General features: G+C 39.9%; 1 protein-coding gene across 3 annotated transcripts in view; it reads left to right on the forward strand.

Annotated features, from left to right (window-relative positions):
- The window catches only part of usp22 (ubiquitin specific peptidase 22), a 43,286-nt gene that overhangs the window by 21,292 nt on the left and 9,494 nt on the right, over positions 1-12,500 (forward strand). For all 3 annotated transcript variants that reach the window (XM_017483787.3, XM_047159597.2, XM_053684969.1), the window contains exons 4-8: positions 391-492; positions 1,923-2,089; positions 4,381-4,528; positions 5,038-5,143; positions 11,806-11,964. In XM_017483787.3, coding sequence (XP_017339276.1) covers positions 391-492; positions 1,923-2,089; positions 4,381-4,528; positions 5,038-5,143; positions 11,806-11,964 — 682 coding nt within the window. The remainder of the gene's footprint in view (positions 1-390; positions 493-1,922; positions 2,090-4,380; positions 4,529-5,037; positions 5,144-11,805; positions 11,965-12,500) is intronic.

Consider the following 12,500-nt stretch of genomic DNA (forward strand, 5'->3'; position numbering starts at 1 on the left):
TCTCCATCTCTGAATTGGCCACATCAGTCTCTCCTCTCCACTAGTAGCTGGTGTGTGGTGGCGTTCTGGCGAACTATGGCTGCCGTCACATCATCCTGGTGGATGCTACACACTAGTGGTGGTTGAGGAGACACCCCCCCCCCCCCCCCCCCCCCCTTACTATATAAAGCACTTTGAGTGCCTAGAATATATAAATGTAACCGTAACTAAATAACTGATTAACACTAACGTCTGTATGCACAGATTAGCCGTGCCTGATACTTAATGAGTTGATGTGATGCCAATTGTTTTACTAATAATAAAGCACACTGTTTTGAGGTAATACAGAATATGTGTGCACACCGGCTGTGTGGCTGTCTTACTGACCTCCCCTGCTCTACTGAATTTCAGGCATTGGAGAGAAATATTCGACGTGGGAGCCTACAAAGCGAGAGCTGGAGCTGCTTCGACACAACCCGAAACGACGGAAGATCACCGCAAACTGCACCATAGGTCAGCACTCGGTTTCCCCTAAACCTCTCCGTGTGCAGGGCTGTGGGTGGGGTCTGTGCCGCTCCCTGTACAGACCCATGCGGTTTAAATCTCTCCAAATTAGTTTTCGCTCAGGTTGTGTGTGAGGAGATTGCAGAACGCGGAGAAGACTCCGATTACCTCGTTTACTGGGCATCAAGCCTTACTGAGGTCTGAGAGAGCTTTCCTTCCCCTTGCTCGACTCTGTCCCTCCTAGAGTAATATAGTAAAAAATAAAAAAAGACCGGTATGACAGGCTATGATTTCATATCATTCAGAATGGGCCATGTGTAATGACGGATATCCAGGTCCTTTGAAGGTGATGTATGAAATATAGTCTGTTATTATATTGAGGGGGAAAAAAAACCCTGCAGACGTTAGAGGTGCTTTGTCATTTGCAGAGTGTGTACTAGCTGTACAGTTTGTCATTTCGGTGACTGGAAAAGCTGGTTACGAAGAGAGTCTTATCCAGAGAAGCAAAAAAAAAAAACTGCCCTCAGGTCACGGCACATTGTGACAAATGTTGTAGTGACGCATTCAGGGTGTCTGTCCTGAGATAACTTGCAATAATTCATCCTAAACGTAGAATAAGTCCTCACTGTCTGTCTGGAAGCAAGCTCATTTCACTAAAGCGGCAGTCCTTAAACTGGGAGCCACATACACACGTAGTTATTTCTCATTTTCAGTTGATTAAAGCCGCAACAGCAAAATAAAAATAATAATAGTTTTTAAACATGATCTTTTTTTAAATTTTTTTTTTTTTTTTTTTTTTAATTTATTTATTTTTTTGTTTACAATAGATATTTTAAAAATCATTATTCAGATGAAATGCCCAGCCAGTCAGTTCGGTGCAGGTCAGTGACGCTTGTACAGATACCGGGTCAACAACTTGTCTCCAATAACAAGGGCTCTCTTTCTTGCTTGGTTTAAGGTCCTTTATTTTAACTAGGTTTTATTTTAATTATCTATTATTAATAATAGTTTCATACAGATGCAGACTGTTTAATTCATGTAAAATGCTGGTCCTTTCCAAGAAAATCGAAAGTTGCTTTACTCCTAAACTACAAAACATGTAAACCTGATGTGAACAGCTGCTTACAGTCTTTATTTTTTGTTGTTGTCCTTTTCCCTGCCTCGCCATCCTCCCAGCACAGATGCTCGCAGTAGGACAGCCTTGTTTTCTGTCCCTCCGTCTCTCTCCTTTAACAGGACTGGAAGGCGTGTGAGCGAGCAGGTGTCTGACGTGTGTAGATTTGGACTGGGGCCACGTTTATGCTCTCCGCAAGATCCTGGCCTTCTGGTTGGCCCGTGTCTCAGCTAGTTAGGGGGAAAAATAAACGATGCAGTCCAAGTACTCTGAGGGAGCATGTGTCAGTTCCCTCTCTGTGTGTGTGTCTCTGTGTCTGTCTCAGGTCTGAGGGGTTTGATAAACCTGGGCAACACATGCTTTATGAACTGCATTGTCCAGGCTCTGACTCACACCCCACTGCTGAGGGACTTCTTCCTGTCCGACAGACACAAGTGTGAGATGCAGGCCAACTCCTGCCTTGTGTGTGAGATGTCCCAGCTTTTTCAGGAGGTGAGATACAGGATTTGTGTTTGGGGTTTTTTTTGTTGTTTTTTTTGCCTTCACTTTTATGTCGCTCTGCTCTGTGCACAGAATTCTGGGATAGTCTTCACTGAAAAAATAATGCTGCCTTTCAGTTTGTCCCAAAATACACAAGTCCAGAGGACAGTCTTTCTGCAGCACCTCTTATCAGATAGGATGCAGGGGTTGTGATTTTAGCACCATGAAAATGAAACATGTACATGCTTGAGGGAGAATACGAAGCATGTGATGATGCTTCACTGGGGGAAAGTTGGCTCCTGAACACTATGAAGAGAGCCTCCCACTGTTGCGATGAGGGGCACAAAAATAACCTGTGATTCATGAAATATAAAGATGATATTAAGATTGCTCAAAGCACCCAAAGAAAACCACACAACAGAATATTCACACACTGTAATAAAATATATGCTTTGGTAATGGCTTATTTTAATATTGCAGGCTTCTGTGATAGGAGTATCGCAAAGGACAGTATAGTCATAACAACTGACCCTTTACTAATCCATACAGACACTTTTACAGAAGTGGAAGAACGTTACATTTTACATTTATCTGATTGATATAACTCGGCAGTTGACGGGCCTTGCTCAAGGGGCAGTTTAGCGGTCCTGAGTTTAGAACTCACAACCTTCCAATCCGTAGTTCAATGCCTTAACCACTGAGCTACCGCTGACCCACCGTACATCCTGAGACAGTGCACTCGCACATCTGTGCATGTTCCTTTATTGCTAGCTTAAAAGGAAATCGACTATGAAGACTTGTAGGCCTTAACACTCGGTGATTTCCTTCTCCAAAAATATGTTGTTAGAAACCCATGAAATATGTTCATTACTTTAAAAATACTTAATGTTTAATACATATTTTAACCTACGGATACCGCCATTACATGACATACGCAGTGCACTCTGAGTCGAAGATGTAAAATGGTTGCACTTGAGCACTTGGAGGAATTAGTTTCTAGCCCCTGCAGCAGGAAAAGAACATTCACTGTGCTGCTTTTGGCTGTAATTTTCTAGTTCTTGTGTGCTGTGATACAGGGGATATCTGTAATTATAATCAAACCCATAAGTATCTTGTGAGTTTTTTTCTGTGTCTTTTCATATCGTAAAACTCCTGTAAAATTAGCCTCAAACGCCTAGCCAAGGCATACCCAACGTAAAATTAAATGGTCTCTTCTGAAAGGTGGACTAAATATTTTACATAATTGGGTTGTTTGGACCTTTGCCAGTGTAACAAGACTGTTTTTGTCAGGATATTATGGATCAGTGGATTACTATGAGGCTTCATATGAGGTGAGGCTTCATACTTCCCTCTCGTAAGTGTGTGTTTGTACGTCGGTGGTCTGACAGAGACGTTGATTGTAGCTGCTGTTGTGATTGTATCTCAAAACGGTTTAAATCGATCCAATCACAAGAATCTTAGCTTTCCAACGATACAAGTACCTTCATACACACACAAGCTTTGTAGAGAGCACAGATTTGCTCATAACATGGCGACAGTCAGTATTTTAACAGGATAAAGTATACGACGGCGAGATGGCTGATAATCTCTAAAGTTATTATTAGAACGCTCTCGGTTGGCATAGATGTGCATTTGCTGCACAGACCCCATGGATTTTTCCCCACGCTCGCCTCCTCACCTCTCTGATCGTCTTCATTTTGAGTAATGTCTTCGATATTAGCCTCCTTGCTTGTGTCACCCTCGGGTTCAAATTGAAAAGGCTGAAGACATGTTTATATCGCTGTAGGGTCACTGGAGAATCAAGACCATTGCAACCATTTGAAGTCACTACCCAGAATGCATTGTGACATAAACAGCAATGGTGGCCAATGAGTGCAAATATTTTTATTTATTATTATTTTTAAAAAACTGACATTTAGAGTGTTTTTGTATAGCAGATTTATATAGTGGATGTCAGCGTTAATCTGATAAGCCATACAAGTCTTCATGGTCGGGGTTCCCTTTAAAGTACCAGGACAATAATCCTAATGAACAGAGTCATCACAAGACTACAGAGCTCTTGCCTTTGTCTTGGTGTAAAATCAGTCAAAAGTGGACTGAAGATTGTTTTGACCAATTTGTTCCAATAATCTTAATGAGTAACACCAGCTAAAGCCCCGCTTCAGTTTTTCAACTTGTTTTGTTGGTGTGACAAAGACCCAAGTGTATTGGGTTCTGAAGTATGTGAGGATTAAAGGGAAATTGACCATTTGAATGCGTGTATATAAACACAGATGATAAGAATCTTTGTCTTGTTCTCTCAGTTCTACTCGGGCCATCGCTCTCCCCACATTCCCTTTCGGCTGCTGCACCTGGTGTGGACACACGCACGTCACCTGGCTGGCTATGAGCAGCAGGATGCACACGAGTTCCTCATCGCAGCACTGGACGTGCTACATCGCCACTGCAAAGGTAGATTTGAATTTCACGTCGTCTTGAAATGTAAATGATATACTGTGATATACTGAAACATATGGTTCTTGTACCGCAAATTCTTCATACACTTTAAACTCGATTAACAAATAACTATCGAATGCCTTTGCCAGGATGACTGTTATTGGATGTGACAAAGTACTGTGTTATATACTGAACACACGGAGTATAGCTGATTGCTGGTCTCATGAATCTGAGGTTAATGTAAGGTGACGAAGGACGTGACCTGTTTCTCTGCAGAGAGAGAACAGAAGACGAGAGACAGAAACTGTGAAAATGGAAAGAGAGGCGAGGTTATGACATTTTTATACAAGGCAGTCATGGAATGGAAGGCCAGACCAAACATTCGTTAAAGGAATATCAAACGCTTCCTCGTCCGTCTCTCCTGTGCTGTGACTCGGAATGGGATGGGCTTTTCTGCAGTGCTTGTTTTTTAACCACACTGTGTGTCTGCTTGTATTCCTGTGCTGCGCTGATCGTCCACCAAGGGGATGACAACGGGAAGAAGGCCAACAACCCGAATCACTGCAACTGCATCATTGACCAAATCTTTACCGGAGGCTTGCAGTCAGATGTCACATGTCAAGTCTGCCAGTAAGCCAGTCTGTCTGTCTGCGTGTGATTTAGGAACAATAATAGTGGGATGAAAACGAGATGATTTTCTGAGAACATGTTCCTTTAATAACATTGTTCTCCAATCTTTTAAGAAAGACAAAAATCAATTGTAATGAACGTACACATTTTACAGTATTTTGTAAATGAATCAAATTATTATTTCAAATTATAATTATTATGTGCTGTCCACAGTGCAGCTTGCTCTTTTTGTAAGATCCACGAGTAGGGTTACTAGGTTCCATGTGTAATGTCCATGTACTACAAAGATTTGATTTTATATATATATATATATATATCATAAATGTGCACCAGTGTTAACTTGCACACAGTGTTTCCCATTAAAAGACTGAGGAAAAAGAAGTAAAGTATGCTTAATTTTACCCATGTCCAAACATTTTGGGGCATGTTTCAAATATTTTGTGTGGTTTTTGATTATTTTGGGTGGGGAATTTTACTGAAACCTGAAAACCGACCTAAAACTTCTCAAATTAGACAAAGAGAACCCAATTAAACAAATGAGACAAATATTATAATTCAATTCAATTTTTTCAATTTTATTTGTATAGCGCTTTTTACAATAGACATTGTCTCAAAGCAGCTTTACAGAAATATCAACATGGTATACAGATATTAAAGGTGTGAATTTATTCCAACTGAGCAAGCCACTGAGTGGCGACGGTGGCAAGGAAAAACTCCCTAAGATGTTTTAAGAGGAAGAAACCTTGAGAGGAACCCGACTCAGACGGGAATCCATCCTCATCTGGGTAACAACAGATAGTGTGAAAAAGTTCATTATGGATTTATAGGAAGTCTGTATGGCGTTAAGAGCAGCCGTAGTCCCAGCAGTCTGGAATTAGAGAAGATTTGAGCTCCATCCAGAGGCAGAGAGAATCAGGATCTCTAGTATCTCCATAAATTCGTGTGGGGCTCGGCGAAAGGAGAGAGGGAGAAAAAAGATTATTATGACTGCGAAGTAGTAGAACAGAATCTAGTCAGGGTAGGCTTGAGTAAACAAATACGTTTTAAGCTTAGACTTAAACACTGAGACTGTGTCTGAGTCCCGAACACTAATAGGAAGACTGTTCCATAACTGTGGGGCTCTATAAGAGAAAGCTCTTCCCCCTGCCGTAGCCTTCACTATTCGAGGTACCGTCAGATAGCCTGCATCTTTTGATCTAAGTAGGCGTGGCGGATCATATAAAACCAAAAGGTCGCTTAGATACTGTGGCGCGAGACCGTTTAGTGCTTTATAGGTTAATAAAAGTATTTTATAATTAATGTGAGATTTTACTGGGAGCCAATGCAGTACTGATAATATCGGTGTGATATGGTCGTATCTTCTGGTTCTAGTTAGGACTCTAGCAGCTGCATTCTGGACTAACTGGAGCTTATTTATATTCCTACTGGAACATCCAGACAGTAAGGCATTACAGTAATCTAGTCTAGAGGTGACGAATGCATGAACTAGTATTTCCGCATCATGTAGTGACAATATGTTTCTTATTTTAGAAATATTTCTGAGATGAAAGACGGCTATTCAATTCAATTCAATTCAATTTTATTTGTATAGCGCTTTTTACAATAGACATTGTCTCAAAGCAGCTTTACAGAAATATCAACATGGTATACAGATATTAAAGGTGTGAATTTATCCCAACTGAGCGAGCCACTGAGTGGCGACGGTGGCAAGGAAAAACTCCCTAAGATGTTTTAAGAGGAAGAAACCTTGAGAGGAACCCGACTCAGAAGGGAACCCATCCTCATCTGGGTAACAACAGTTAGTGTGAAAAAGTTCATTATGGATTTATATGAAGTCTGTATGCTGTAAGCTGTAGGCTATCCTAGTAATATTATCTACATGAGCATCAAATGATAGGCTGGAGTCAACAATCACTCCAAGGTCTTTAACTGCTGCACATGATGAAACAGAAAGACCATCCAGAGTAACTATGAGATCAGAAAGAATACTTCTAGCTACACGTGGGCCTAATAAAAGTATTTCTGTTTTATCAGAATTAAGCAGAAGGAAGTTAATTAACATCCAATGTCTAATGTCCTTTACACATTCCTCAACTTTACTAAGCTTCTGTCTGTCCTCTGGCTTCGCTGAAACATACAACTGTGTATCATCAGTATAACAGTGGAAGCCAATTCCATGTTTACGAATAATTTGACCTAGGGGTAGCATATATAAAGTAAAGAGCAATGGGCCTAAAACAGAACCCTGTGGAACTCCAAAAGTAACCTCAGTACGCATGGAGAATTCACCATTTACATCTACGAACTGATAACGATCGGTCAGATAAGACCTGAGCCAGGAGAGGACTGTTCCCTTAATACCAACAACATTTTCTAATCTATCAAGGAGAATAGTGTGATCTATAGTATCAAAAGCTGCACTAAGGTCGAGTAACACAAGCAGCGAGACACAACCCTGATCGTAAGTCAGTAGAAGGTCATTTACTACTTTAACTAACGCTGTCTCTGTGCTATGATGAGGTCTAAATCCTGACTGATACATTTCATGAATGTTATTCCTATCTAAGTACGAGCATAACTGCTTTGCTACAACCTTTTCTAAAATCTTAGAGATGAAGGGGAGATTTGATATTGGTCTATAGTTGGACAATTGAGACGGGTCAAGATCAGGTTTTTAAATCAAGGGTTTAATAACTGCTAATTTAAGTGATTTAGGTACATAGCCACTGCTTAGGGAAGAATTGATTATATTTAGAAGTGGTTCAATTACTCCTGGACAAATCTGTTTAAACAAACATGTAGGTACGGGATCTAGTAAGCAAGTTGATGAATTGGCTGAAGAGATTAATGTAGCTAGTTCGGTCTCTCTAAGCGGAGCAAAACACTCTAAACATTGATCTGATATTGCTACATTGTCATGTAATGGGTTTGTTACAGTACTGTCCGGTTTTAATTTAATGGCCTGTATATCATGTCTAATATTTTCAACCTTATCATTGAAAAATTTCATGAAATCTTCACTGCTATGTAATGATTGAGTGTTTCTCTCTGTAGTGGTTTTATTCCTAGTTAATTTTGCTACTGTGTTGAAAAGGAATCTAGAATTGTTTTTGTTGTCTCCTATCAAGGTGGAGAAATAGATTTTTCTAGCATCGCCAAGAGATTTCCTATATTTCAGGAGGCTCTCCTTCCATGCTGTTTGAAATATCCATTTACGTTCTAATTGTCGAGTTGTCTGTTTTAAGGTTCGCGTTTGATCGTTATACCAGGGTGATAATTTTTTCTCTCTAATTATTTTCCTTTTGAGTGGAGCCACTCTATCTAGCGTGTAGCAGAGTGTTGACTCCAAGCTTTCAGGCGTCTGATCGAGTTCTGTGTGATCTGACGGTGATCCAAATCTAATTGATGTTTCTGCGAGGTTATTTATGAAGCTCGGTGCAGTAGCTGATGTGTAGGTACGTTTTATGCGGTAGCGAGGCGGAACTATTATGATCAATACGTATTATGAACGAGATAAGATAATGGTCTGAGACAACTTCAGACTGCGGAAAAATGATAATATTTTCTATACTTAGTCCGTATGTTAGTATGAGGTCAAGAGTGTGACCACCATTATGAGTAGGCCCGATTACGTTCTGATTAATCCCTACTGAATCTGATGGACACAACCGCTAATCTTAGAGGGTCTTCCAGGTTATCAAAATGAATATTAAAGTCTCCGACGTTAATGCTTTATCTACAGACACAACCAGGTTTGAGACAAAGTCTGCAAATTCACTAAGAAATTCAGTATATGGCCCTGGGGGTCTGTAAATAATAATTAGAGGAATTGACTTATTTTTTGTGGCTACATAACTTATACTGGTATAAAGAATTTAAAAAGAATTAAATTTATGCTTAGGTTTTTGTGTGACGACTAGATTTTTACTATGGATGAGTCCAACTACTCATCTTATTGGAAGATGTACTTACGGTAGGCAGCCCCTTGTGTGTAGCGCCTTGGAGATGTTGTCAGACAGCAGTTCCGCTCCAAGGCTGCTGGGGTACAGGCCATCAGGACGAAACAACCTAGGACGCTCCCAGGACAGATTCCAGTTATTGACAAACACCAGATTCTGCTCATTACACCAAGAGACTAACCAATCATTTAATGCTAGAAGTCTACTGAACTTTTCTGCTCCACGTCTGTATGTGGGAAAAGGTCCAGAGACGATGATCTTCGCGGTCCGTGATCTGCCTCGTACCGTCTCGATCAGGCTGGAGAAGTCCCTCTTCAGTACCTCCGTCTGCCGCAGCCTGGTGTCGTTCGTCCCCGCGTGCAGCACAACCGCTCCAGTGCGCTCGTCCTTCTTCAGGATCCCGGATACCAAATATATATTTGTATAAATAACCATTTATACTTGGTCATTTATTTACTGAGGAAAATGATCCAATATTACATATCTGTGAGTGGCAAAAATATGTGAACCTTTATTTTCAGTATCTGGTGATACTTGTGCAGCAATAACCTCAACTGAAAATTTCCAGTAACTGTTGATCAGTCTTGCACATCGGCTTGGTGTCATTTTAGCCCGTTCCTCAGTACAAAACAGCTTCAACTCTGGGATGTTAGTGGGTTTCCTCACATGAACTGTTTGCTTTGGTTCCACAACATTTATATTGAATTAAAGTCATGACTTTGCCTTGGCCATTCCAAAACATTATCTTTATTCTTCTTTAACCATTTTTTGGTATAATGACTTGACATGATACTACCACCACCATGTTTCACAGATAGGATAAGGTTCTTATGCTGGAATACAGTGTTTTCCTTTCTCCATACATAACACTTCTTCTCATTTAAACCAAAAAGGTCTATTTTGGTCTCATCTATACACAAAACATCCCAATAGCCTTCCGATTTGTCCACATGATATTTAGCAAACTGCAGAAAAGCAGCAACGTTCTCTTTGGAGAGCAGTGACTTTCTCCTTGCAATCCTGCCATGCACACTATTGTTGTTGTTGAGTGTTCTCCTGATGGTGGACTAATGAACATTAACCGTAGCCAATGTGAGAGAGGCCTTTAGCTGCTTAGAAGTTACCCTGGGTTCCTCTATGACCTCGTGGACTATTACACATCTTGCTCTTGTGGTGATCTTTGTTGGTTGACCACTCCTGAGAAGGGTAACTATGGTCTTGATTTTACTCCATTTGTACACCATCTGTCCGACTGTGGATTGGTGGAGTCCAAACTCTTTAGAAATGGTCTTGTAACCTTTTTCAGCCTGATGAGCATCAACTGTTTTCTGAGGTCCTCAGAAATCTCCTTTTGTTCGTGCCTTGATACACTTCCACGAACGTATGTTGAGAAGATCAGGCTGTGTTAGATCCCTGTTCTTTAAATAAAACTGAATGCTCACTCACACCTGATTTTCATCCCATAGATTGAAAACACCTGACTCTAATTTCACCTTCAAATTAACTGCTAATTAGAGGTGCACATACTTTTGCCACTTGCAGATATGTAATATTGGATCATTTTCCTCAATAAATAAAGGTCCAAGTATTTTTGTATCATTTATTTAATTAGGTTCTCCTTATCTACTTTTAGGACTTGTGTGAAAATCAAATGATGATGTAGGTCATATTTAGGCAGATATATAGAAAATTCAAAAGGGTTCACAAACTTTCAAGCACCACTGTGCTTGAAATAAATAATAAACTATGGAGTCTGCGATGAGGCCTGGCCCGAAGCAGAGAAACAGTTTTTTAATTCCTATTAAATTCCTCTTATGCCACAGCAATTTGGCAACAATTACAGTATTTTAATTTATTATCGAACGCATAATAATGGTGTAGAATCTTTAGAAGGACATTCCTCTCTATTTTTTCCCCTCTCTCGCTTGAAGTTGAGAAGTTAAAAAGCATGCGCATCAGCATGATTCCGTTAACCATAAAGTACAAACTCGGATTTTCCCATGGCTGAAAATTTGCTGACTATTTTAAAGCACTGACACTGGAGACTCTTTCCATAAACGTCGCCTAAACATCTTTCGGAAAGCTTCACCATATCGACGATTTTCACATTTTTCTTTGTCGAATTACGAGTTTTTTTTTTTAAATCAGTTTATTAGACTTTGATTACGTAGAGTGTCTGCCATACAAGCCCCTCTGTTTGAGATGTTGGAAATGGAAACAGTAATGTGTTTGCGTTTATAGCCGGCTCTACTATCACAGCTGCTGTGAGTGTAATCAACACCTTCTGACCATTCAGATTGCAGAATTCAACAACTCTGTGTTATTAAAAGGTTTATGACATGAGTGTTTTTAGTCAACAGCACAAATCTATATAATATCTTACTAATGTTCAATTGATATTTGTACAGTTTTTAAATATACATAACATTACCATGTTAGTTTTTTTAGTATATTGCTCTTTATATTAATTTACTATTATTCATTTCTAAGATTGGTGTTTATTACGTAAGGTAAAGCTGTGTTTCGGTCAGACTGAGTGGTTTGGAAATTTTGTGTATATTTTCACTGTGATGCCATCTGGTGTTCAAAAAAAAAATTCAATTCAGCAACATTATTCCTTGTCCAGATTTTGCTCATAACTTGCGATCATCTAGTCTAAGTAATATTAAGATATGTGATATAATGCTTTTATTCTTCTCGTAGTGGTGTATCAACAACAATAGACCCCTTCTGGGACATCAGTTTAGACCTTCCGGGTTCGTCCACTCCGTTCTGGCCACTCAGTCCTGGCTCTGATGGGAGCGTGGTGAACGGAGAGAGCCATCCAAGTGGAGCTACCACACTAACGGACTGCTTACGCAGGTACACACACATTCTCACATCCGTCTGACACGCTGAGTTGTATTAACAACCACAATAAAAGTTATAATCTGATCTGGAATGAATGAAATGCATACATGCATGAATGGTTACTAGTTTGGAGATGATATGTAGCTGTATTTAAATTAGCATTGTGAATACTGTTTAGAATAGGTTACATTACGATAATCATTTTGGAGACGTGGCACTATATTGAAGTGTGTAATTTGATGACTTTTCACACCATTACATTTGTAATTTCACTACAGCGTGTCTTCAGCTTCACTACGATACATCCGCAACACGTCTAGAGATTTAATCTCACTTCACTACGATACATCCACAACACATCTACAGATTTAATCTCTTTGCACTACTACACATCCACAACACGTCTACACGTGTAATCTCACCTCTCTACAACACGTCCACAATACGTTTACAGATATAATCTCGCTTCACTAATGTACATCCACAACACATCTTCAGATTTAATCTCTTTCCACTACTTTACATCCTCAACACGCCTATATGTGTAA

The sequence above is a fragment of the Ictalurus punctatus genome, chromosome 13 (assembly GCF_001660625.3).
Source record: "Ictalurus punctatus breed USDA103 chromosome 13, Coco_2.0, whole genome shotgun sequence".
Lineage (NCBI taxonomy): Eukaryota > Metazoa > Chordata > Actinopteri > Siluriformes > Ictaluridae > Ictalurus > Ictalurus punctatus.